Source organism: Sturnira hondurensis, unplaced genomic scaffold, assembly GCF_014824575.4.
Source record: "Sturnira hondurensis isolate 20B ecotype Veracruz unplaced genomic scaffold, ASM1482457v3 Scaffold0004136, whole genome shotgun sequence".
NCBI classification, from domain to species: domain Eukaryota; kingdom Metazoa; phylum Chordata; class Mammalia; order Chiroptera; family Phyllostomidae; genus Sturnira; species Sturnira hondurensis.
Window position 1 is genome coordinate 37705068 of NW_028076767.1, and position 26722 is coordinate 37731789.

The 26722-nt window shown below is 39.7% G+C and overlaps 1 protein-coding gene across 1 annotated transcript in view; it reads left to right on the plus strand.

The window, feature by feature from the left end:
* Positions 1-26722, plus strand: part of TTN (titin) — a 274055-nt gene that overhangs the window by 174653 nt on the left and 72680 nt on the right. Inside the window, exons 192-238 of the mRNA XM_037044363.1 lie at positions 62-328; positions 2027-2124; positions 3052-3220; positions 3371-3637; positions 3744-4010; positions 4097-4375; positions 4464-4872; positions 4977-5101; positions 5205-5471; positions 6286-6555; positions 6645-6947; positions 7041-7343; positions 7608-7795; positions 7885-7999; positions 8106-8390; positions 8490-8641; positions 9722-9869; positions 10023-10200; positions 10517-10638; positions 10743-11030; positions 11136-11432; positions 11548-11734; positions 12189-12304; positions 12395-12694; positions 12888-13187; positions 13277-13382; positions 13486-13682; positions 13765-14070; positions 14169-14447; positions 15024-15323; positions 15422-15724; positions 15829-16191; positions 16509-16811; positions 16948-17247; positions 17745-18041; positions 18142-18426; positions 18518-18811; positions 20376-20675; positions 20795-21103; positions 21188-21378; positions 22124-22553; positions 23882-24190; positions 24323-24471; positions 24558-24590; positions 24717-24846; positions 24935-25234; positions 25326-25643. Coding sequence (XP_036900258.1) covers positions 62-328; positions 2027-2124; positions 3052-3220; positions 3371-3637; positions 3744-4010; positions 4097-4375; positions 4464-4872; positions 4977-5101; positions 5205-5471; positions 6286-6555; positions 6645-6947; positions 7041-7343; positions 7608-7795; positions 7885-7999; positions 8106-8390; positions 8490-8641; positions 9722-9869; positions 10023-10200; positions 10517-10638; positions 10743-11030; positions 11136-11432; positions 11548-11734; positions 12189-12304; positions 12395-12694; positions 12888-13187; positions 13277-13382; positions 13486-13682; positions 13765-14070; positions 14169-14447; positions 15024-15323; positions 15422-15724; positions 15829-16191; positions 16509-16811; positions 16948-17247; positions 17745-18041; positions 18142-18426; positions 18518-18811; positions 20376-20675; positions 20795-21103; positions 21188-21378; positions 22124-22553; positions 23882-24190; positions 24323-24471; positions 24558-24590; positions 24717-24846; positions 24935-25234; positions 25326-25643 — 11502 coding nt within the window. The remainder of the gene's footprint in view (positions 1-61; positions 329-2026; positions 2125-3051; positions 3221-3370; positions 3638-3743; positions 4011-4096; positions 4376-4463; positions 4873-4976; positions 5102-5204; positions 5472-6285; positions 6556-6644; positions 6948-7040; positions 7344-7607; positions 7796-7884; positions 8000-8105; positions 8391-8489; positions 8642-9721; positions 9870-10022; positions 10201-10516; positions 10639-10742; positions 11031-11135; positions 11433-11547; positions 11735-12188; positions 12305-12394; positions 12695-12887; positions 13188-13276; positions 13383-13485; positions 13683-13764; positions 14071-14168; positions 14448-15023; positions 15324-15421; positions 15725-15828; positions 16192-16508; positions 16812-16947; positions 17248-17744; positions 18042-18141; positions 18427-18517; positions 18812-20375; positions 20676-20794; positions 21104-21187; positions 21379-22123; positions 22554-23881; positions 24191-24322; positions 24472-24557; positions 24591-24716; positions 24847-24934; positions 25235-25325; positions 25644-26722) is intronic.

A 26722-nucleotide genomic window follows, 5' to 3' on the forward strand; every position in this document is an offset into this window, starting at 1 on the left:
TCCTGGAACTCTTTCCGAAGGAAAGGAGAAATGGCCTGGCTAATTAGTATGATTCTTTCAGAACCCCCAGTTGAATTCACTAAACCTCTTGAGGACCAGACGGTCGAAGAGGAAGCCACTGCAGTACTGGAATGTGAAGTATCCAGAGAAAACGCTAAGGTGAAATGGTTCAAAAATGGCACAGAAATTCTCAAAAACAAGAAGTATGAAATTGTTGCTGATGGCAGGGTCAGAAAACTTATTATACATGGCTGTACCCCAGAGGATATTAAAACCTACACCTGCGATGCGAAGGATTTTAAGACTTCCTGTAACCTGAATGTCGTGCGTAAGTATTCTTCTTACACAGGACTTTTTATTTGCAACTCTTTGATAACAACAACAACAACAACAAAAACGAGACGCACAACATTTTGCATGCCTTTCTTGGTCTAACTGCATTTCTTGGCAATGTGTAATACTGATACAGACATAACCTGATCTTTATGTGTTTAAAAAACAAGTCCTGCTACATCTGGTCTGAAAAGGACAGCCTGATCACTTTTCACTATGCTTCTCACTGAGCAATGAGCAGATGTGCTCTTGGTCTACACGGGGTAAGCCTATGTAGGAATATCCTCCATACAGATGAGAACAAGTTGAAAGAAAAAGACAAGAAGGGAGCTATGATTTTTAAAAGAATGAAAATGAAAGCAATTTCTACTTGGAAGGAAAATGAATCCTCGGGTGTGGGAAACAACTAGAAAATGAGCATGAAATTTCAGTTTGAATAAGAGCATGCTAGAGGCCTGCTATTATATGATAAAGCCCATTCACATAATGCTTTGTCAGAGAATAAGAATGGTTAAGAAGATGGAGAGAAGCCTGAAATCTTTGAGTGCTGTGAATGAAGAGAGCGCCAATGGTTTTTAGCATTACTTCTTCCTCTGGTGAAAAATATAACATCTTTTTAGAAAACACCACAGGCTGGCTAATTTTTTTCATTTACTCATTTGTCTAGTGATAACATTTCTCAGTGCGCATTTTCGTGCAATACTTGCTGTTTGATTTAGTTGCTTCCCTTCTGTCAACAGCTATGAAATAGTGGCTTTGCTTGTGCTTCCATGCATCTCGTACTGTTTTATTTTTTCTACTTCGTGGTTGCTCTACTTTGGCGCATGACAAGGTAGCTTCTTGGGTCTCCTTTGTGCCGTCTATTTCATCTCCACTCCAAGAAGGCTGAGCTACCATGAGCCTACAATATCTTTAAGCCTGTTAGCCAATATTTATGTCCCAGGATATCACTGATCAAGAAAGGTTTCACAAGGAGCCCTGAAAGAAAGAAGGGTGAGGGGTCCACTCTCTAATCCTGTAAATCTGCTAACTTAACTCTGGAGATAAATGAAAAAAGAGATATTAAAACAAACAAAAAATCACCTCCTGATACAAAATACATTACTTCATCACACTAGTAGATTTTATGGCTGACATATATGTGGCATGTTTGGAGCCAATTTTTTTGAAAACCTGAATATATGTGATTTCAATTGCAAGTGTATGTCTTCCTGCCATAGACAAGGCTTGTCACAGTGCTTCAAGCTGCATTATTATTGCCTTCTGCTAATTTCTCAAAGGTCACGCTTGCTGCATTAAATAAGATAATGTTTCTTGTTACTGTTTTTTTCTTTGACAATATCAACTTTCAACTCTGGAGAATATCAGGGGGATTTTTCTTCCAACTCTCATTCAGAAGAACTGAGCTGGTGGTAGAGAAATGATGGATGGATAGATGGATGGATAGACAGACAGACATAATTAGTGGGACCTGTAATATGCCACATTATTCTATGAAAACGAGAGAGATACATAGAAAGTAAATGTATGTATTTACTTTTTACCTGAATGGCAGCTCCAAGTGATTTCAAAATCAGTTGTAGCTTAAGATGGAAAGACCTGCAAAAGACTAACTTTTTCTTAATATGTACCACAGTAATGCCAGAGTAAATTTTTAGAAAACATTTTGAATTCTGATTACCTTCTCTTACAGCTCCTCATGTGGAATTCTTAAGACCACTCACTGATCTTCAAGTAAAAGAAAAGGAACTGGCTCGATTTGAGTGTGAAATTTCCCGAGAAAATGAGAAGGTCTGTGATTGTGTGGTTGCTACTTCGTATTGTCAGATAACTTTATGTTTGCTTTCGGTTTAGGAAAAAGGGGGTGGGGAAGGTTAATCTCACCTACCTATCTCTGATAATCATTCTACTTGTAGCTTAAAGATTATTACTTTAGAGCCCTGGCTGGTGTAGCTCAGTGGATTGAGCATGGGCCTGCAAACCACAGGATGGAGGTTTGATTCCCAGTCAGGGCACATGCCTGGGTTGCAGGCTAGTTCCCAGCAGGGGACACACGAAAGGCAACCATACATTGATATTTCTCTCCTTCCCTTCCCCTCTAAAGATAAACTAAAAATCTTTTTAAAAAAAGATTATTATTTTAGTATGAAATACATACTTGATTTAAATTGTTCTCTTTTTAGAATTATTTATTTACTGTTATTTACTTGAAAAATACTGGGCTCGCAATCAGAAGATATTATTAGACATTATTAATTTGAACCAAATGAAATTGCTGTTTTCTTTAGGTTAAAAAAATCAAATATCAGAAATTCTATATGTCTTGACTAAATTATCCTATTTGTCCTAGTTGTCATTTGAGTCTCAGTTTACACATCTCAGAGACAAAGGAATTGCTCTACACTTGGTCTGAAGCCCTCCCTGGCTCTACACTTATGCCATCCCATTCCACTGAGTAGCTGATAATAGTATCACAGAAGCTCACTTAACAATATTGCAAAAATTTACTCCTGTTTTTCTAAAAAAAAAAAAATTACAATTACAGTTGACCTATTCTGGGGGGTTGAGTTGTATTTCCATTTACCACTTTGATTATTTACACGATAAAGCCTTGTTGGTTGCTTTTAGAGAAACTCAGGATCCTATTTCCTCTTCAGGACACATATCTGAAGGAACAACAAAAAAACTGATAAAGGTTTTGATTTACCTTAAATACAGGTTAAGTGGTTCAAAGATGGTGCTGAAATCAAAAAGGGCAAAAAATATGACATCATATCAAAGGGAGCAGTGCGCATTCTCGTCATCAACAAATGTCTGCTGGCCGACGAAGCAGAATACTCCTGTGAAGTGAGGACGGCGCGAACTTCTGGCATGCTGACGGTGCTGGGTAAGAGTGGTCTCTCTTCGCAGGAGGTTTTGTTTGTTTGTTTGTTCGTTTCTTTGTTTTTTTCTTTGCAGAAGTTTATGTGTTGGGGGGAAAATAAGAATTTCCATTTTAACTCAATGTTGTTGTTTTTTAATTTTATTCTTCTTGCAGAAGAAGAAGCTGTCTTTACCAAAAATCTCACCAACATTGAAGTTAGTGAAACAGACACTATAAAACTGGTTTGTGAAGTCTCCAAGCCTGGAGCAGAAGTGATTTGGTACAAAGGGGATGAAGAGATCATTGAAACAGGAAGATATGAAATACTTACCGATGGGCGAAAGAGAATCCTGGTCATTCAGAATGCCCAACTTGAGGATGCTGGCAGCTACAACTGTCGACTCCCAAGTTCTCGAACTGATGGCAAAGTCAAAGTACATGGTATGAAAATTACTATGAATAATATTTTATTTTAAGGAATTCATGTTTGTTGTATTTAGGATACAGATGCTTAAGTTTTTACTACCTTGCAACTTTCTCCTTCCAGAACTTGCTGCTGAATTTATCTCAAAGCCTCAAAATCTTGAAATACTTGAAGGAGAAAAGGCTGAATTTGTCTGCACGATATCAAAGGAAAGCTTCGAAGTCCAGTGGAAGAGGGATAATGAGACGCTTGAACCTGGAGATAAATATGACATTATTGCTGATGGCAAGAAGAGGATCCTAGTTGTGAAAGATGCCACATTACAAGACATGGGCACTTATGTGGTCATGGTTGGGGCTGCCAGAGCTGCAGCGCACTTGACAGTGATTGGTAAGTCTGGTTTTGCTTCTACAGTCCACTCACATTTGTATCTTTGGTCCTCCTTCATACTATAAAGTCTTGTTGGTTACTTTCAGAAAAACTCAAGATCATAGTTCCTCTTAAGGACACTCGTGTGAAAGAACAACAAGAAGTCGTCTTCAACTGTGAAGTCAATACTGAAGGCGCAAAGGCCAAATGGTTCAGGAATGAAGAAGCCATATTCGACAGTTCAAAATACATCATTCTCCAGAAAGACCTGGTCTACACCCTCCGAATTCGAGATGCACGATTAGATGATCAAGCCAATTATAATGTGTCCCTGACCAACCAGAGAGGTGAAAATGTTAAGAGTGCAGCCAATCTCATAGTGGAAGGTAAGTCACTTACACGGCATTAGAGAATGCTAAAATCAGTTTCTGTTATGAAAACAATTAAAGTCAACACTATTCTTCCTTACAACAGAGGAAGACCTCCGGATTGTTGAGCCTCTTAAAGATATTGAAACAATGGAAAAGAAATCTGTCACATTCTGGTGCAAGGTGAATCGTCTCAATGTAACACTGAAGTGGACCAAAAATGGAGAAGAAGTGGCTTTTGACAACCGTGTTCTATATAGAATTGATAAATATAAGCACTCTCTAATCATTAAAGACTGTGGCTTCCCAGATGAGGGTGAATACATTGTCACCGCTGGACAAGATAAATCTGTGGCTGAGCTTCTCATCATAGAAGCTCCTACAGAGTTTGTGGAGCACTTGGAAGACCAGACAGTCACCGAGTTCGACGATGCTGTCTTCTCCTGCCAGCTGTCCAGAGAGAAAGCAAATGTGAAATGGTACCGAAATGGGAGAGAAATCAAAGAAGGCAAAAAGTAAGCGAAAGCTTCTCCAGCTATCTCTCTGTAGCTATACATACACTTTGGACAATTTAGTGGTAATTGCACAAGCTAACCAATAATTCCACCTCTTCTTTTAGATACAAATTTGAAAAAGATGGAAGTATACATAGACTCATTATAAAAGATTGCAGGCTGGAGGATGAATGTGAATATGCTTGTGGAGTAGAAGACAGGAGATCACGAGCAAGGCTTTTTGTGGAAGGCACGTATTAAGTGGAAGAACAATTTGAATATTTGTATCAGTTTTTAAAAGCTGTTAATCCAAGTACAAATATATTTGTATTCATTTCACCTTTTCTTTTCAGAAATCCCTGTGGAGATCATCAGGCCTCCCCAAGATATTCTCGAAGCCCCTGGTGCTGATGTCATCTTTTTAGCTGAGCTCAACAAAGATAAGGTGGAAGTTCAGTGGCTGAGAAATAACATGATTGTTGTCCAGGGTGACAAACACCAGATGATGAGTGAAGGCAAGATACACAGGCTGCAGATTTGTGATATCAGGCCTCGTGACCAGGGCGAATACAGATTTATCGCCAAAGACAAAGAAGCCAGAGCTAAACTTGAACTGGCAGGTAAGTCCCTTTCTTTCAGTTTCAGATATCCTCATAGTACCACAGATACCGCATACATTTCAGATTTCATGGTTAATTAATGAGATAATGCCTGTGAAAGCCCTTTGTTTCTGGTAAGCCCTACCCATGTTCTAACTATTCTAATTTCTCTTACAACCAAGTAAGAGAAACTGAGTAAAAGGAACTGACAGCACTCTTCTCTACCTGCTGGAACCTCGAGCAATTCCTGGCATGTGGCGGCTGCTCATTAATTCCTGAGATTAACCTAGCACCCTGGGAGTCTTCCCAGCAAACCCAGACCTGGCAATAGCTCAACTCTCTTCTGCTTTCCAAACCCCCGAGGGGCCTCTTAGGTCTGTTCTCATCTTGACCTAAGCTTCCAAGACACCCTCATTAGTCATCATTATGAAAAAGCCATTAATGTACATAAGAAAAACTTTGTTTATTTTGAACTAAGTGTGAGGTGCCCATTTTATTTAAAAAAAAAAAACACCAGAAAACATGTTTTGCACTATATTTAGTCCTCTGTTGTTATTTTGGATTAAGAAGGGAGATTTCTGGTTTTAAATCTCCCTTCTTTGTAGTACCCTTTAAATCTCCCTTTAAATAGTATCCTTGATTCTCTATTCTGCAGTCTAGTAACTTGCAGTATGAGAACCGAACTCAGTTAGTGTCCTCTGCTGTAAAGTTCCTGTGATCGATGTCTAAGGTCACGTAATCAGTATTTGCTAACAGACACATAGTAAAGCAGCCGTGGTTTCGCCGGACAACAATAAATAACTCAAACATGTTCACATGCTATTTTTCTCACTAGCTGCACCCAAAATCAAGACAGCTGATCAAGACCTTGTGGTGGATGTTGGCCAGCCCCTGACGATGGTGGTGCCCTATGATGCCTACCCCAAGGCAGAAGCTGAGTGGTTTAAAGAAAATGAAGCTCTGTCATCAAAAACTGTTGATACCACAGCTGAACAAACTTCTTTCAGAATTTTAGAAGCCAAGACAGGAGACAAGGGGAGATATAAAATTGTGCTTCAGAACAAACATGGAAAAGCAGAAGCATTCATCAATTTAAAAGTTATTGGTAAGTTTTTGAGTCACTTGGACTTCACTGGCAAAGCACAACTAAAAGCATGGTGACACACTAAAAAAACCCTTCTATGTGAATTTCAGATGTTCCTGGGCCAGTACGCAACCTAGAAGTAACAGAAACATTTGATGGTGAAGTGAGCCTCGCCTGGGAAGAACCATTAACTGATGGTGGAAGCAAAATCATAGGTTATGTTGTGGAAAGGCGTGACGTCAAGAGAAAGACCTGGGTTCTGGCCACTGACCGTGCAGACAGTTGCGAGTTTACTGTCACTGGACTACAAAAAGGGGGAGTTGAGTATCTATTCCGTGTGAGTGCCAGGAACAGAGTTGGCACTGGTGAACCAGTGGAAACTGACAACCCTGTAGAAGCAAGGAGCAAATATGGTAAGAATTTTTTAATAAATTACAAACTAGCTTATTTTGCTTTTATCCCCGATGTGACCCAAAGCCCATGTTTTCTTCTGTGGTGAAATGCAGATGTTCCAGGCCCTCCTTTGAATGTAACCATAACTGATGTGAATCGATTTGGTGTCTCGCTGACATGGGAACCACCAGAGTATGATGGAGGTGCTGAGATTACAAACTACGTCATTGAACTAAGGGACAAGACTTCTATCAGATGGGACACTGCCATGATAGTGAGAGCTGAAGACCTATCGGCAACCGTCACTGATGTGGTGGAAGGACAGGAGTACAGTTTCCGGGTCAGAGCCCAGAACCGAATTGGAGTTGGAAAACCCAGTGCAGCCACACCCTTCGTGAAAGTTGCTAATCCAATTGGTAAGCCCACCAAAAGAGAAGGAAGTAACTCCTTCAAGAAATCCAAAAATTAAGCCTACAATGAAATTAAATTGAATTTAAAAGTTAATGAAAAGGTAGAACATCAGAAAATATTTGAAAATCACAGAAACATAGACAGTGCCTACTAGTTTAATTTAATGGATTCAGTAAACCTGATATTTTAATGAGGATTATAGAACTTATAGCACTATCTTAATCAAGTATCACTGAATTAAATGGCACACTCCAACTCTTCCACTCCAGAGAGACCAAGTCCTCCTGTGAACCTAAACTCCTCCGATCAGACTCAGTCGTCAGTTCAGCTCACATGGGAACCTCCTCTGGAAGATGGAGGAAGCCCAATCTTGGGTTATATCATAGAACGACGTGAAGAAGGAAAAGATAACTGGGTTCGCTGCAATATGAAACTTGTCCCTGAACTGACCTACAAGGTAGGGCATTTGCATCTAAAACAATATTCAGTGTATGACCATGGACTTAAATGTATGTGTTTTTTACAAATATTGCTTCATAATTTTAGGTTACTGGATTACAAAAAGGAAATAAATATTTATATCGAGTATCTGCACAAAATGAAGCTGGTGTCTCAGATCCATCTGAAATTCTTGGGCCTCTAACTGCTGATGATGCTTTTGGTAAATGGATATTTTGGTTTTTGATTTGGAACCAGCGCGTGGCTACTTTGGAGTTCTAGGGACTTAAATATAGTACTGGGAACTCACTATTTTTTTTTCTTGGTAGTTGAGCCAACAATGGATTTAAGTGCATTTAAAGATGGTCTGGAAATTATTGTCCCGAATCCTATCAAGATCCTGGTTCCAAGTACAGGCTACCCAAGGCCAACTGCAACCTGGTCTGTAGGAGATAAAGCGCTAGAAGAAGGGGATCGTGTGAAAATGAAAACCTTATCTGCCTATGCTGAACTTGTCATTTCTCCAAGTGAACGTCCAGACAAGGGTGTTTATACACTAAGACTGGAAAATCCAGTGAAGGCAATTTCTGGGGAAATTGATGTCAATGTAATTGGTGAGGAACTAAACTTTCATTATCTAAAGTGGTTTGATGGTATGAACAAAAAATGGTTCAAGCCATTAATAATAATGACTTTTAACTGCATTCATTCAGCTCGCCCAAGTGCACCCAAAGAACTGAAATTTGGTGACATCACCAAGGACTCGGTCCATTTGACCTGGGAACCACCAGATGATGACGGAGGAAGTCCATTAACTGGGTATCTTGTTGAAAAGCGAGAAGTCAGCCGGAAAACATGGACTAAAGTGAGTTTTCAGTAGCGATGAGCCAACTCCTGAAGAAAGTGAGGAAATCCCAGAATTCTAGGGAGCCATTCAAAATTCATGTTTTTACTTTTACCCTTGCTTGAAAATGCTTTTTCAAATGCATTGATGCTAATGCTTCCTGAAGTAGTTCAACAAGATTTAATTGCCTCATTTTGTGAGTCCTGCCAAATTTTTAACTGGGTTTGTTTAAAAAACACATGCACACCGTAACTACTTACTTGGTACCTGATAAGTGCCCTATATGCCCTTATTAAGCTTTAAGTCATTCTAAGGACATTAAGTGTTTGGCTCCCTGGTGTCCATACTTCTCAGTCTACTAGATCACCTTAGTTGGTCTAATCTGCCAATTTTTTCTCCTCAGTTTAAACTCATTACTATTTTTACCTTAATTTAAAATCATATTCCTAATAACCAAGCTGGTAGAAAAAAATCAACACCTTATATGCCACCTTTTCAGTGTGTACAGACTATGAAACAAATTCACCCCATATCAAGGGTAAAAAATTTGGTGTTGTACTTTGTAATTCTTCTCTAACATGAAATGAACAATCCTTAGCGTTCAAAACNTTTAACTGGGTTTGTTTAAAAAACACATGCACACTGTAACTACTTACTTGGTACCTGATAAGTGCCCTATATGCCCTTATTAAGCTATAAGTCATTCTAAGGACATTAAGTGTTTGGCTCCCTGGTGTCCATACTTCTCAGTCTACTAGATCACCTTAGTTGGTCTAATCTGCCAATTTTTTCTCCTCAGTTTAAACTCATTACTATTTTTACCTTAATTTAAAATCATATTCCTAATAACCAAGCTGGTAGAAAAAAATCAACACCTTATATGCCACCTTTTCAGTGTGTACAGACTATGAAACAAATTCACCCCATATCAAGGGTAAAAAATTTGGTGTTGTACTTTGTAATTCTTCTCTAACATGAAATGAACAATCCTTAGCGTTCAAAACAAGTTCCATTTATATCCCTGCTCATGGTAAAAAAATATTTTACCTTGGGCAAAGGGTTTTGGGGATACAACTAATTAACTGTATTTCTTTGTCCCAGGTTATGGACTTTGTGACTGACTTAGAATTCACAGTTCCTGATCTTGTTCAAGGAAAAGAATATTTATTCAAAGTCTGTGCTCGTAACAAGTGTGGCCCTGGAGAACCTGCATATGTTGATGAACCTGTAAATATGTCAGTTCCTGCAAGTGAGTACTTTCTTGATTTCTCACCTTGCCTCTTGTTGCCTGTTTTTGCCTTCAGACCTAGAGTTGAAGTCATGGGGATAAGGCACAAGTTGGCAATATGAAGATTTTATGGATGGCCTATCTAAGAGTGACTCTCTCTTTAAAATGTTATAGCGGTACCTGACCCACCCGAGAATGTGAAATGGAGAGATCGAACAGCCAAGAGCATCTTCCTAACATGGGAACCACCTAAATACGATGGTGGTTCGCGTATCAAAGGATATATAGTTGAAAAATGTCCCCGTGGTTCTGATCGATGGGTTGCCTGTGGAGAGCCAGTCGCAGAAACAAAGTATGTTTTTAATTATTTGGCACAAGAGCAAAAGTTCGCTCTTACTAAAGTGAGCTTCTTTGGTAAAAAGCTAAATGTTAGGTTTCTTTTTTGTTGGCAATTCCCCCATTATGCCTGTGTAATTTTATAAAGTGCTGCCGCTGGACATATCCCCTATTCAAGATTTCCATTAGTTGCAATATTGAAGCAATCTGGAATTAATTTAAATGATACCATTATATCAGAGGTATGAATCATGGGCATATTGTGAATACAACTACACAGTGGGACAGGTTATATGCACTATAGCAAAATGTCTTATTTTGTTTTCTGACAGAATGGAAGTAACAGGCCTTGAAGAAGGCCAGTGGTACGCCTACCGTGTTAAGGCCTTGAACAGGATGGGTCCCAGCAAGCCAAGCAAACCCACAGATGAAATCCAGGCTGTGGACACGCAGGGTATATATTTTTGTTTTTTATTGTTGTTGCTGTATCAATGAGCCCTCTGACTTTACTTCTGCTTGAACTTGCTAACATCGTAAATAATCTTTTTTCTAATTCAGAGGCCCCTGAAATTTTCCTCGACGTGAAGCTCCTTGCTGGTCTTACTGTAAAAGCAGGAACTAAGATTGAACTTCCTGCCACTGTAACCGGAAAACCTGAACCTAAAATAACTTGGACAAAGGCTGATATGCTTCTGAAGCCAGACAAAAGAATCACCATTGAAAATGTGCCCAAGAAATCCACAGTGACTATTGTCGATAGTAAGAGAAGCGATACCGGCACCTACATCATCGAGGCTGTGAACGTGTGTGGTCGGGCCACGGCTGTGGTAGAAGTGAACGTCCTAGGTGAGAGAGGCTCTCATTTTGAAAATAGGCCAACTCGTTGCAGCTCCCTTTTAAAATAAAACATGTTTTAAATGTCTTGTTTGCCATGTGTCATGTCATCCGCAGATAAACCCGGACCACCAGCTGCTTTTGACATCACAGAAGTGACCAATGAGTCATGTCTTCTAACATGGAACCCCCCTCGAGATGATGGTGGATCTAAAGTCACAAACTATGTGGTGGAGAGAAGAGCGACAGACAGTGAAGTGTGGCACAAGCTCTCCTCGACTGTCAAGGATACAAACTTCAAGGCAACCAAATTAACACCTAATAAAGAATACCTCTTCAGAGTTGCTGCAGAAAACATGTATGGTGTTGGTGAGCCAGTTCAGGCCTCTCCAATCGTAGCCAAATTTCAGTTTGGTAAGTTTCTCTCTATTCAGCTGGAAAAAAAGGAAAAGGGTGCTTGTGTCTAACTTGGATTTAGGTGTCATATTTATATATAGGACATGTAACACAAATCTGATCCTGTCTGTAGATCCGCCGGGACCTCCAACTCGCCTAGAACCTTCTGATATCACTAAAGACGCAGTGACTCTCACGTGGAGTGAGCCAGACGATGATGGCGGCAGCCCAATCACTGGCTACTGGGTTGAAAAATTAGATCCTGATACTGATAAATGGGTCAGATGCAATAAGATGCCGGTAAAGGATACAACCTACAGGTACGCCCCAAACCTCCACCAGGATGTTTAAATCTGTCACAGTGTGTGCAAATTTTTATTCTTTAGTATTCCTTTTGATGTTACTCTAAAACTTTGATTATTTTACTTATATTTCTTAGTAACACATAATTTCAAAAATGATATGAGTTCCAACCAGAGACATGTTTCTTAATTTACTAAAAAATATTAACTTTCTAGAAGTTTCAAAGTATTTGGTCTTCCAACATGTTATAATAATAATCATCATTACAGTATTATAATTAGGTTGGTTTAGTTAGCCACATCTAAAGTGTGTGACAGTTAAAAAACTATTTTAAATTTATATTGGAATATTTTTAGTTAAATTGCCAAATAACAAATCACAAATTAAATAAATTAGCCTCTCCTGTGTTAAATAAACAGAAGTTTCTGCTTCTCATCATGGTATTCAACTGGCATTTTGTTCCTAATTCAGAGTGAAAGGTCTCACCAATAAGAAGAAATACAGATTCCGTGTGTTGGCTGAAAATCTTGCTGGACCTGGAAAACCAAGTAGATCAACTGAACCAATCTTAATAAAGGATCCTATAGGTATCACTTATATAGTTCATGTGGTTCTTTGGAAGCTTGTGTTATCTCCTTTTTGACACACCTGAATAATTCCATTTCCTTGGCTTGCAGATCCTCCATGGCCTCCTGGAAAACCAACTGTGAAAGATATAGGCAAAACATCATTAGTATTGAATTGGACAAAGCCAGAACACGATGGAGGGGCAAAGATTGAATCTTATGTCATTGAAATGCTAAAAACTGGAACAGATGACTGGGTCCGAGTAGCTGAAGGAGTTCCCACCACTCAGCACTTGCTCCCGGGGCTCATGGAAGGGCAGGAATACTCGTTCCGAGTTAGAGCTGTGAACAAGGCCGGGGAAAGTGAACCCAGTGAACCCAGCGACCCTGTGCTTTGTCGGGAGAAACTATGTGAGTCATAGTAACGTTTTGGTATATAAATTCTTCTAAAGCATATCCTAGAACCATAATATGTGAAAATATAAGAAACTCATTACTAGATTATTTCATCCTTGCTATATGATTTTCTCATGATTACTAGAGAATTTAATGAACACAATATTAGACAATAAAAATTTAATTTTTTTTTCTTATTCTTCTTCAGATCCTCCATCACCACCTCGCTGGCTTGAAGTTATTAATATCACAAAAAATACAGCAGACCTAAAGTGGACAGTTCCTGAGAAAGATGGAGGATCCCCCATCACCAACTACATCGTGGAAAAGAGAGACGTGAGGCGGAAAGGCTGGCAAACAGTAGACACAACTGTCAAGGACACCAAGTGCACAGTAACTCCACTGACCGAGGGCGCTTTATATGTGTTCCGAGTTGCTGCAGAAAATGCCATAGGACAAAGTGACTACTGTGAAATTGGGGACTCTGTCCTGGCCAAAGACACCTTTAGTATGCTAACTTAATCTCTGTGACACCATTGGTAGTGGGTTACCACTGTTCCCTCCAGTTTCTCTAACCACTGAATATTTTGTTTTCAGCCACCCCTGGACCACCCTATGCTCTGACAGTCGTCGATGTGACAAAACGACATGTGGACCTGAAGTGGGAACCACCTAAAAATGATGGTGGAAGACCAATACAGAGGTAGAATTTTAATTAATGCATAAAGAATAATTTACAAATGACTGAAAATTCTTCACTTTGTGTTTTCTATTAATACTGATGCAATGCTTTGTCATTTCAATAGATATATCATCGAGAAGAAAGAGAAGCTGGGTACCCGTTGGGTGAAAGCTGGAAAGACCTCAGGACCTGACTGTAACTTCAGAGTAACTGATGTCATTGAAGGCACGGAAGTCCAGTTTCAGGTCCGGGCAGAAAATGAAGCTGGAGTCGGTCACCCAAGTGAACCCACAGAAATCCTGTCTATTGAAGATCCAACAAGTAAGGAGTGCTGACTCTGTAAACAATGTTGTCTAGAGCTTGGTGATGATGTTGTGGATGTGAATGTTGCTCTTTTTTTCAGGTCCTCCTTCACCTCCCCTTGACCTGCATGTGACTGATGCTGGAAGAAAGCACATTGCCATTGCATGGAAGCCTCCAGAGAAAAATGGTGGGAGCCCTATTATAGGATACCATGTTGAAATGTGCCCAGTAGGCACTGAGAAGTGGATGCGAGTTAATTCTCGCCCCATCAAAGACCTGAAATTCAAGGTCGAAGAAGGTGTTGTTCCTGACAAGGAGTACGTTCTTCGAGTGCGGGCTGTCAATGCTGTTGGTGTCAGTGAGCCCTCTGAAATCTCCGAAAACGTGGTTGCCAAAGACCCAGACTGTAAGAACGTGGTTTCTTTTGTAATTAATAAAACAGGTTTTACTCATGCATTGCATTTGGGCATACCTTTTTACCCTCTTTTGGATTGTATCTTACAGGCCAGCCAACAATTGATCTGGAAACTCACGACATTGTTGTTATCGAAGGTGAAAAATTAAGCATTCCTGTTCCCTTCAGAGCTGTCCCAGTTCCCACTGTTAGTTGGCATAAAGATGGCAAAGAAGTTAAAGCAAGTGATCGACTAACAATGAAGAGTGACCACATCTCTGCACACCTTGAAGTTCCCAAGAGTGTCCATGCAGATGCTGGAGTTTACACCATTACCCTGGAGAACAAGCTCGGCTCAGCAACCGCCTCGATCAATGTCAAAGTCATAGGTAAGCATTCTTTGATAAAACACTACACATTCTACACATGTTAGGAAAATTAGTTCTTTTACAGTGTCAGTATAAATTGTTTCATGAGTTGGCCGTCTGTAAACTAAATGTCCTTTCAGATTATTTCTAACAATAAGAGAAGCAGAGCAATTCTAAAGAGACTAAATCAGTAGTTAAACTCTGATTAGAATAAATTACTTCTGCATGTGAGGTACTAATTTAAATAAAAGATATACTCAAAGGATAAAATAACCACTATTCCTTTATTGATTATATTTGCATTTTTTTCTATAGCTTTCAACCAGAGGGAATAACATCTTTCCCCTCCTCCCGCACATATGAATGGTCTTTGGAAATTTGGGGGCTCTTTTTCTTGGAATAAAGATTCAGGGGGAGCTGCCGACATTTAGTACTTGGGGGCCAAGGTTATTAAATGGCCTGCAGTGTAAGGGGCACTCCTGCACTTCATAGATTGTCCCACCCAAAGTGTGAATAGTCCCACTTAGAGAAAGAATGTACTAGTAATATGCTGACTCTTCAGATTATAATAGTAATTATGAATTTTATTTCTAATAGGCCTACCTGGGCCATGCAAAGATATTAAAGCAAGTGATGTGACCAAGAGTTCTTGTAAGTTAACCTGGGAACCTCCAGAATATGATGGTGGAAGCCCAATTCTTCATTACGTCCTGGAACGCAGAGAGGCTGGGAGGAGGACATATATACCAGTCATGTCCGGTGAGAATAAATTATCTTGGACTGTAAAAGATCTCATACCAAATGGTGAATACTTCTTCCGCGTTAAAGCTGTCAACAAGATTGGTGGAGGCGAATATATTGAACTGAAAAATCCAGTCATTGCTCAAGATCCAAAGCGTAAGTTTGGGCATGAATGTGATATAGCTAGAAATTAATATGCAATTTTTTAAGAAGATGGATTTCCCTATGTTAACAATTTTTCTCTTGTGCTTCAGAACCCCCTGATCCACCTATAGATGTTGAGGTTCATAACCCAACAGCTGAGGCAATGACTATTACATGGAAGCCACCTTTGTATGATGGAGGGAGCAAGATAATGGGCTACATCATAGAGAAGATTGCGAAGGGTGACGAAAGGTGGAGGCGATGCAATGAACACCTGGTACCAGTCCTGACCTATACAGCAAAAGGACTTGAAGAGGGAAAGGAATACCAATTCCGTGTGCGAGCAGAAAATGCTGCTGGCATCGGGGAACCTTCTCGGGCCACCCCTCCAACCAAAGCTGTAGATCCAATTGGTAAGTTCTGTTTAATGGGATTGGTATTTTCTTACTTTAAAATAAAGGAGAATCATATTTTGCCAGATATTTGCATCAGAACTGAATGTTTTTCATCATTACAGATGCCCCAAAAGTCATTATGAGAACAAGCCTAGAAGTGAAACGAGGTGATGAAATAGTACTTGACGCGACAATTTCTGGGTCACCTTACCCAACCATCACATGGCTGAAGGATGAAAATGTTATTACACCAGAGGAAATTAAGAAACGAGTAGCACCCACAGTGAGGAAGAAGAGGGGTGAAGTTCAAGAAGAAGAACCTTTTATCCTGCCTCTCACAGAGCGTTTGAGTATCAACAATAGTGTAAAAGGGGAGTCTCAATTACGTGTCCGAGATTCTCTTCGACCTGACCATGGCATGTATATGATCAAAGCTGAAAATGACCATGGTGTCGCCAAAGCTCCTTGTTCTGTCAGTGTGCTGGGTAAGTGGTTAAAACTACCCTTCTGGAGGGAAGACAGTCTATGTCAGAGTTTTAGTAAAACAAACATAAAAGTTTGGGGGTGGGCAGTTAAGAGAAGTGGAGAATGGCTTCAGCAAGGTATCCTCTGTCTTGTCTTTTCCTCATAGGTAGGTAAAAGAAATCAAACAACTTGGGTATTCACCAGCTAACATGACACAGAGATAGAAAGGTGTAGGAAAAGCAAAAACTCATGACAAAGGAACATAGTGACGTTTGTATTTTCTGCTGTAAACGTTTCTGCGCAAATTTTTAATCATTGCTCTCTTTTGGAATATTAGATACACCAGGACCACCAATCAACTTTGTGTTTGAAGATATTAGAAAGACCTCAGTCCTTTGCAAATGGGAACCTCCACTCGATGATGGTGGCAGTGAAATTATAAACTACACTTTGGAAAAGAAAGATAAAGCAAAACCTGACTCAGACTGGATTACTATCACTTCAACACTCAGACATTGCAAATATTCAGTGACAAAACTGATTGAAGGGAAAGAGTACCTCTTCCGTGTAAGAGCGGAGAATAGGTTTGGGCCTGGACCCCCTTGTGTTTCAAAGCCACTTACAGCCAAAGATCCATTTGGTAAGGTTCCTTGCGCATCTAAATTTTGCCTTTTTACCATATGCATTGGTATATACATTATCACAGCTGAAAAATTTGAATTTTAATATCATGCTAGGAAATTAATTCATATATGCTATTTTTTAAAAATAATTAGAGCCACCTGATGCACCTGATAAGCCCATTGTGGAAGATGTTACCAGCAACAGTATGCTAGTGAAATGGAATGAACCGAAGGATAATGGAAGCCCCATCCTGGGTTACTGGCTTGAAAAACGTGAGGTTAATAGTACACACTGGACTCGTGTCAACAGAAGCCTTCTGAATTCTTTGAAGACCAATGTAGAAGGCCTTTTAGAAGGACTCACCTATGTCTTCCGAGTTTGTGCTGAAAATGCAGCTGGGCCTGGAAAGTTCAGTCCCCCTTCAGATCCCAAAACAGCACGTGATCCAATCTGTAAGTGATTCCTTCCAAAGAAAGTGGGGTATGGCATGGCAATGGTAATTCACAGTACTCTACTATATACTTGAAAGTGGTTGAGATGGCAAATCTTAAATAATACGACTCCAAAAATGGTGATCATGTGAGGGGATTCTCTTTCCACCACATTTTAAACCCTCACAAAGCAACATGACTAACCGTTTATGGTAATGATTCCACAATATATACATGTATCAAATCACCAGGTTGTATCCATTAAGTCTATTTATGTATGTCAATAATATTATGTAAAGCTGGAAAAAATCAAATGAAATACTAGCAATGACTGTGGACACATGTACTGAGGTTACAGTGTAAAGTTTTAAATATCTGTCTGTATAACTTAAAAGTTACATAAAAGTCTTTACCCATATTACATGCAATGCACCATGAAAAAAAACCAGGATGGCTAAGCTACTGTGCATTTTAAAACCACCAGTGATTTTTGGTTTGTGTATCTGCATTCATTCTAGCCCCTCCTGGCCCACCTGTGCCCAGGGTCGCGGACACAAGCTCCACCACCATTGAACTGGAATGGGAACCCCCAGCCTTCAATGGCGGTGGGGAAATCATTGGCTACTTTGTCGATAAGCAGCTGGTTGGCACAAATGAGTGGTCACGCTGCACAGAGAAGATGATCAAGGTCCGCCAGTACACTGTCAAAGAGATCCGAGAGGGCGCCGATTACAAACTGCGAGTGAGTGCCGTCAACGCGGCAGGTGAAGGGCCGCCTGGAGAAACCGGACCTGTTACTGTGGCTGAACCGCAAGGCATGTAAAAATTATATGATAAGGATTATGGCTATTTTTCCAGTAAGGGATTTTTCCCCCGTCTTTCTTGGACTGATGTATGATTTTTCTCTTTCAACAGAGCCTCCAACTGTGGAACTAGAAGTTTCTGCTACGGCTGGAATACAGTTAATGGCTGGAAAGACTCTCAGAATTCCTGCCGTGGTCACGGGCCGTCCAGTGCCTACAAGAGTGTGGACCATAGAGGAAGGGGAGCTGGATAAAGACCGTGTTGTGATAGAGAATGTTGGAAGCAAATCCGAACTAATTATCAAGGAAGCACTGAGAAAGGATCATGGCAGATACGTGATCACAGCCACCAATAGCTGCGGTTCCAAGTCTGCAGCAATCAGGGTAGAGGTTTTTGGTAAGGAATGTTACGTGGATCTGTATAGGTTTTTTTCCTCAGTGACACTATCTTATTACACTGATATTTTGGTGGTGGTTTTATTTTTCAGATGTCCCTGGTCCAGTTGTTGACCTAAAACCTGTTGTAACAAACAGAAAGATGTGTCTGCTGAACTGGTCTGACCCAGAAGATGATGGGGGCAGTGATATCACGGGCTTCATTATTGAAAGAAAAGATGCCAAGATGCACACTTGGAGGCAGCCAATAGAGACGGATAGGTCTAAATGTGACATCACAGGTCTCCTTGAGGGACAAGAGTATAAGTTCCGAGTGATTGCCAAGAACAAGTTTGGCTGTGGCCCTCCTGTGGAAATAGGACCGATTCTTGCAGTTGATCCACTAGGTAAAAGAATGTTTTCAATGTTTATAAAGAAAATGCTGTTTGTTTCTGCTTGTTGCATTTATTCATTGAGACTTATGGCTTCAAACTCCCAAAAGTCTCATGATCTAAGCTAAAGAGTAATAAGAAAGGTAAATGAAATAACTACTAGCAACTTAAAGAATACTGCATTTGCTATGACTTCAATGTAATTTTTGGCTCATTGTAATTTTTACATAAAACCAACCATGGTTTTATGTACTAAAAAACCTGAATCTACTGGAGCTTAGCAATAACCTAAAAATAATTTAGAGATATTATATCTTTACAATAGAATGCACTGGAGTAATTAATTCAATAGCCCAGTAGTTAAAGAGAGTTCATTGCCTTTGAAAGGCTACAGAACAGATACTGCCTTAAGATAAGTGTCTCAGTCTTCCTTTAGACCTCAAATAGTCCCCACCGGAAGGATATGGAGGCCCCAAATCAGAAACAGTCATCAGAGAATAAAACCAATCAAAGGAAACCTCCTTGACCAAGATGAACAGATACAAAATCCTAACATTGCACATACTGGTAATACACACAGACAGACCACCCAGGGAAATAAGGTCAACGAGGATAACCTGTTCCCTACAAGACCTGGGGAGTTCTTTCTTCACCACCACCACTACCCACAAAAGAAACACAAAATTATATCCCCCGTCACTCGCTGTAACAGTTCATCTTGGAAGTCTCACTATAGCTGGAGTTGAATAGATCTGGCTCCCACTACAAAACTCTGTTTCTAGATGCAATAATAGCCAATAAGGGTGGATTGGGTCTAGTTTCACTATTCAAAGGTTATTCTTCTAGTTTCGTTCTTTAGGACACGAAACTACAGCACCATTACATAAATTCTCTTTCCACCACATTTTAAACCCACATGAAGCAACGTGACCCACAATATATCCAGTAGACACGTGCACTATCTGTTAGTAAAAGAGGAAACACTTTGCTCTCAGTTGGCCATTCAAGACAAAACTTCACAGACTTGCTCTCCTAGTTCATGAAGATAGGAAGCTTCCCCAGTTGTGGAGGTAAAATATCCAAAAGTATTATGGATATTTTTTAAAAGTATTTTTAAAAAGCAGACATGCCTCTCCATTTATTTTTAATTAATAATCTTGATGCTGAAGTTTACTAAGAAAAATTCTGCCTATTTTGCCCTGGCTGGTGTGGATTAAGTGCTGGCCTGCAAACCACAGGGTCACTGGTTTGATTCCCAGTCAGGGCACATGCCTGGGTTGCAAGTCAGGTCCCCAGTAGGGGGTGTGCAAGAGGCAACCACACATTAATGTTTCTCTCCCTCTCTCTCTCCCTCCCTTCCCCTCTGTCTAAAAATAAAATCATTAAAATCATTTTTAAAAATTCTGCCTATATGAATACCTACAATTCTGGTAACAGATGTTTTGAGAAAGATTATAAAGATGGATGTCATCAAGATTACGGCAAACAGGAGCCCATTTTCACATAATTAATTTGAAGTAATATTTCTTATGTGAATATTTATTGCATGTTTTTCATTCTAACTTGATTCTGGTTAAAGGTCCTCCAACGTCTCCTGAGCGGCTCACATATACAGAAAGAACGAAGTCCACCATCACACTTGACTGGAAGGAGCCCCGCAGCGATGGTGGCAGCCCCATCCAGGGCTACATCATTGAGAAACGGCGTCACGACAAACCTGACTTTGAAAGAGTTAACACTCGGCTCTGCCCAACCACGTCTTTTCTGGTTGAAAATCTTGATGAACACCAAATGTATGAGTTTCGTGTCAAAGCTGTTAATGCATGTGGTGAAAGTGAACCATCCCTGCCTCTTAACGTGGTCATACAAGACGATGAAGGTATAGAATCTGAACATCATAATAATTTTAGTGCAATTTACAGTGTTACCTTTATCTCACAGGTTGAGTAAACATCTTTATGACTTTGCTATGTTTTTCTCTTTCCCTTCTTCTCTCAGTACCTCCAACTATTAAATTGCGCCTATCTGTTCGAGGAGACACTATCAAGGTTAAGGCGGGAGAACCTGTTAACATACCCGCAGATGTGACAGGCCTTCCAATGCCTAAGATTGAGTGGTCCAAGAATGAAACTGTGATTGAAAAGACTACTGATGCACTGACGATAACCAAGGAAGAAGTGTCCCGAAGTGAGGCAAAGACTGAGCTCAGCATTCCCAAAGCCGTCCGAGAAGACAAAGGAACTTACACCATTACAGCTTCCAATCGCCTTGGCACAGTCTTCCGAAATGTTCATGTTGAAGTGTATGGTAAGTAACATGCTTTCCTATATCAAAACAAACCCCAGTGTCTGTTTAAGAACTGCCTTCTCAGTCTCTTCTGTTCTTTTCCAGATCGTCCGTCCCCACCAAGAAATCTTGCTGTTACCGATATTAAAGCTGACTCTTGCTACTTGACATGGGAGGCCCCTCTTGACAATGGTGGCAGTGAAATCACCCACTATGTCATTGACAAGCGCGATGCAAGTAGAAAGAAATCTGAATGGGAGGAAGTCACCAACACTGCTGTGGAGAAGAGATATGGGGTAAATTCTTTTAAACATTTTCTTATACACATTAAAAGGGCAAACCTTAAATGAACACCACTCTAGCATAACCTTGGAATTTAATGATTAAACTCAAAACCATACATGAAAAGTTTCACTGTAGTTTTTAGCATCATGCACATAAGGCCAGTTAGTAAGTATAATTGTTTGAGGTACCGAGTCTCTTTTACTTGAGATATCCACTATTAGCTACAACAAATCAACATGTTCTCATTCTAAAATGAGATATCACTGAATGGGTAATAATGCTTTTAAATTTCTTTTATTTCTTTATGCCAAATTATTTCATTTATTAAAGGTAAAAGGGTCATACTTAGATTATCAGAAGTGTATATGCATATGTGTGTATATACACACACTACACATGACTGTATATGTTCAAATACAACCACATACATACTTACATGCACAAACATAAAATCACATAGTTTTAAAACCCTTGGATTAAAGCTAGTATTTTTATGAGGAGTCCCAATAATAATGACCTTTCTCCATGTTACAGTCTACATATTTTAAAAGTATATATTTATTTAAGTTTATAGATTTATTTCATTTTATAAATGTTTCATAATGTTTCAATAAATGTTTCATTTCATAAGATGAAATGAAGACTACCAAATAAATGTTTTGGTAGTCTTCCCTACCAAAACAATTATTTTTAAAATAAGTGAAAATCAACATAAATATATTCTTTCTAAGAAGTTACTCTTCATCTGATTTCTAGATCTGGAAACTTATCCCCAATGGTCAGTATGAGTTCCGAGTTAGGGCAGTGAACAAATATGGAACCAGTGATGAGTGCAAATCAGATAAGGTGGTCATTCAAGATCCTTATCGCCTTCCTGGACCTCCGGGAAAACCAAAAGTTTTGGAGCGCACCAAAGGGTCCATGCTAGTGACCTGGACTCCTCCTCTGGACAACGGCGGCTCTCCAATTACTGGCTACTGGCTGGAGAAGCGAGAAGAGGGTGGTGCCTACTGGTCCCGTGTTAGCCGAGCACCAATAACCAAAGTGGGATTCAAAGGCTTGGAATTTAACGTTCCCCGTTTGATCGAAGGCGTTAAATACCAGTTCAGAGCAATGGCAATAAACGCTGTGGGAATTGGCCCTCCCAGTGAACCATCAGATCCAGCTGTGGCAGGGGATCCCATATGTAAGTATGCTTCCATTTCTGGAATTTGTAAAGGGCAAAGCCACTAAATGGATAGGTCTGCTTTTAAATTTCTTGTATTTCCCTATGCCAAATTATTTCATTTATCAAAGGTAAAAGTATCATACTTAGATTATCAGAAGTCTATATGCATATGTGTGTGTATACACACACTACACATGGCTGTATATATTCACTTACACACACATACATATATACACACACAGACATAAAATCATATAGTTTTAAAGCTCTTAGGTTAAACCCACTATTTTTATGAGAAATCCCAATAATAATTACCCGGAACTGTGAGCTCCTCTTTGCTCCCATACCTTAGCAAAGCCCTGTCTCATTAGATACTATGGAAATTTATCCCCTTCGCTAAACAGTCAGAGCCTCCAGTAGAAGTTTTTTAAGAAAAGCAAAATGTTGCTAACTTTTCAGTAATACTTATTGAGCAAAAGTATAAAATTCTCAAGCACAGTCTGTGGGGTCAAATGAAAGAAAAATACTTCTGAAATATGTATGAGCAGATGAGTTCAAAAATTAAACCATCATGGCCTTAATGCTTAATTGCAATTACTGCATAATATATCTGATTAGATTCTCTGTAGGAAAAAAAGTGATTTGTTATAAAGAAGACTTGAAATACTTTAAGCTCTCTATGGATCCTATGTATAAAATGAAGTAGTAGCCATTCGTTCACTCAGCAAGCTAGTACTGAACACGCACTATATGCAAGGAACTATGTAGGCCCTGCAGAGGGAAGAGCTATGGTTAAAAAGGCGGACTAAAAGAATCTCTGTAACTGTAAATCACTGTCAGAAATGTAAAGGATTATGAGGTGATTTGATCGTGGTAGACAATGACTGTGTAGGGCATTAAGAATAGTGTTGGAAAGTTTACCAGCTAACGGTGAGATCATTTTCGATTTAATTTTACGGTGAAATAAATTAAGTTTTTCAGTAGAGAATATTGTAGAGTCTCACTGAAGGGATCTCAAAAGTAAAATGGCTTTTCACCAATCATGTGTAAATAGAATACAGATCTATCTAGAGATAGCAAGTAGTCTTTCTAATCCCAGTTAGTCGTTTACTTTCTTTGTTTTTGCAGGAAGCCTAAAAGAAAATAGACTATTTCTTGTTTTTCTCTTTTCTAGAAGGTGATTTATTTTTTGTCATTCCTATTTTAACGTTGTAATGGATTAAAAATAAAATAATGATCGTGTATAGTAGCATATTACTATGGTATATAAATCTGGTGTTCCATCAACTGTAAAACGTTATTTATTTATTTATTGATTGATTGATTCTTTTTTTTTTTTTCACTAGATCCACCTGGGCCGCCATCTTGCCCAGAGGTAAAAGACAAAACAAAGTCAAGCATCTCCTTAGCATGGAAACCTCCAGCCAAAGACGGTGGCAGTCCAATCAAAGGATACATTGTAGAAATGCAAGAAGAAGGCACTACTGACTGGAAAAGAGTAAATGAACCAGATAAACTTCTAACTGCCTGTGAATGTGTTGTGCCAAATTTGCAAGAACTCAAAAAGTACAGATTCAGAGTGAAAGCTGTCAATGAAGCTGGTGAATCTGAACCAAGTGACACAACTGGAGAGATCCCTGCTACTGATATCCAAGGTACTGGTCCTTACTCCACTGATGGACCCATCTTTGGATCTTATTATGAGATTGATGAATTTACTGAAGATATGTCAATTACTGTTTTGAATAAGGTAAGCTAAATCCTGTTCATTATTCATGGTGTTACAGAGGCACCAGAAGTTCACATTGACATTGGCGCACTGGACTGCCTGATTTGTCAAGCTGGCTCGCAGATTAGGATTCCTGCCGTCGTCAAGGGACGCCCAATACCAAAATCATCTTGGGAATTTGATGGAAAGGCAAAGAAGGCAATGAAGGTAAGATAATTATAATTCTCTGTGTCTCCCACTAAATCACCCTAAGGAATATTTATACTGCAACTGACCATCTTCTTTTCTAACAGGATGGAGTTCATGATATACCAGAAGATGCAAAGGTAAAAAAAAAATTAAAATGATTCATGACCTAGTTGACTTCATTCAATATACAACTAGTATGTGGATTCTTTCATTCAATATATAACTAGTGTGTGGGGTTTTTGTTTTTTTTTTTTTTGGTACAGCTGGAGACTGCTGAAAACTCATCAGTAATTATCATTCCGGAGTGTAAACGATCTCACACAGGCAAATACAGCATCACAGCCAAGAATAAAGCAGGACAAAAGACTGCAAGTTGCAGAGTCAAAGTCATGGGTAAGAAAAAGTTTAAAAATGACTATGGAATAAGAACAAATTATTTTTAAAGGACCATGAGACTTACATTGTGATATGCATTCAACAGATGTACCAGGGCCACCCAAAGATCTGAAAGTCAGTGACGTCACGAGAGGCAGCTGCAGACTTACCTGGAAGATGCCAGATGATGATGGAGGAGACAGGATCAAAGGCTATGTAATCGAGAAGAAGACTATTGATGGGAAAGCCTGGACAAAAGTCAATCCAAACTGTGGAAGCACCTCATTCGTGGTCCCTGATCTCATCTCTGAACAGCAATATTTCTTCCGCGTACGTGCAGAAAACCGTTTTGGTGTTGGTGCGCCTGTGGAAACCATTCAGAGGACTACTGCCAGAGATCCAATATGTAAGTTTTTAAACCTACAATTAGAAGAGCATCTCTAACTTGAAAACTAGGCTTATGAAGAATGCTTAACACTTCCTTTAACTTTTTAAAGATCCTCCTGATCCTCCTATTAAACTCAAGATTGGCCTCATAACAAAGAACACCGTACACCTGTCATGGAAACCCCCAAAGAATGATGGAGGCTCCCCGGTCACCCACTATCTTGTTGAGTGCCTTGCATGGGACCCCACTGGGAAAAAGAAAGAAGCGTGGAGACAGTGCAACAGGCGTGATGTGGAAGAACTGGAATTCACCGTGGAAGACCTCACCGAGGGCGGGGAATACGAGTTCAGAGTCAAAGCTGTCAATGCTGCAGGAGTCAGCAAGCCTTCCGCCACGGTTGGCCCTGTGATCGTCAAAGACCAGACATGTGAGTACCAGCGTATCGGTACAGCACGTCCTCTTCATGAACGTCTTTACATGGTTAGTCATTGTCCAAAATAAAAAGAGATACCGCAATTTCTGGACTATAAGACGTACTTTCTGCCCCAAATTTGGAAGGAAATGGGGGTGTGTCTTATAATCTGAATGTAGCTTACCTGGTACACTGTGGGGGGGAGCGAGGCAGTGGTGGAGCAGGGTCACAGGAGGCAGAAGCAGGGTTACTGCTGCATTTTCCTCCCAAATTGGGGTGGGGGGTGTATCTTATAGTCCAAAAAATACAGTATATCTATACATCCAGAAGCTGCAACAGGTTGAGTGTAGACGTGGACATATTACTCAATCACGCATTCCCTCAACTTTCACAAAATTATATTTCCTTACATATTACCTTTTCCTTACTTAAGTAAGATGGTGTTTGGAATTTTCTTAGGAAAATTTTTCTCCATACATGCTGTTTTCCTTGTCAGAAATCAAAGCACTTCCTCTGCACACCCCTCCAAAGGGGCAAAGTAACTATTCATTTGCTCAGCAACTGCCAAGAACCATGTATCTTAACAGTCAAGTTTCTTTTGCTCCATTTGAGAAAAAGACACATCAATTTTAACAGATAAAATATGCACACAAATGTAGAAGTAATTCTTCCTCTAATTATTGTTACCATCCCTACTGCTGTGGATTTGTTCAATTCTCTCTTCTACATTTAGGAGGGCTATAGGCACAACCCTCTTTGCACATTCTTAGACTAAATCTATTGAAAATGGAAATTTGCTTTGACTCTACTAAAGGTTGTGTTGCTTCAAAGGGGAATTCATCTCAGAATCAACATGGTAGGTCCCTCATAACTGCATAAATACTAAAGGGAATATAAAAAAAAAACCTCCTATGCCTAAGCTACTACAATTTTCACTTCTCTGTGCCCTTTTTCAATATCTACATGCATAATGATGTCAGGTAAGTGAGAGGCAACAGCTTACATAGCCACACAGAGATAAAGGATGGTGGCCACATGTACCTGTTCTCATGTTGCTATAAATTAGCTGAAGACAGATCTGCTCTCTATATTGG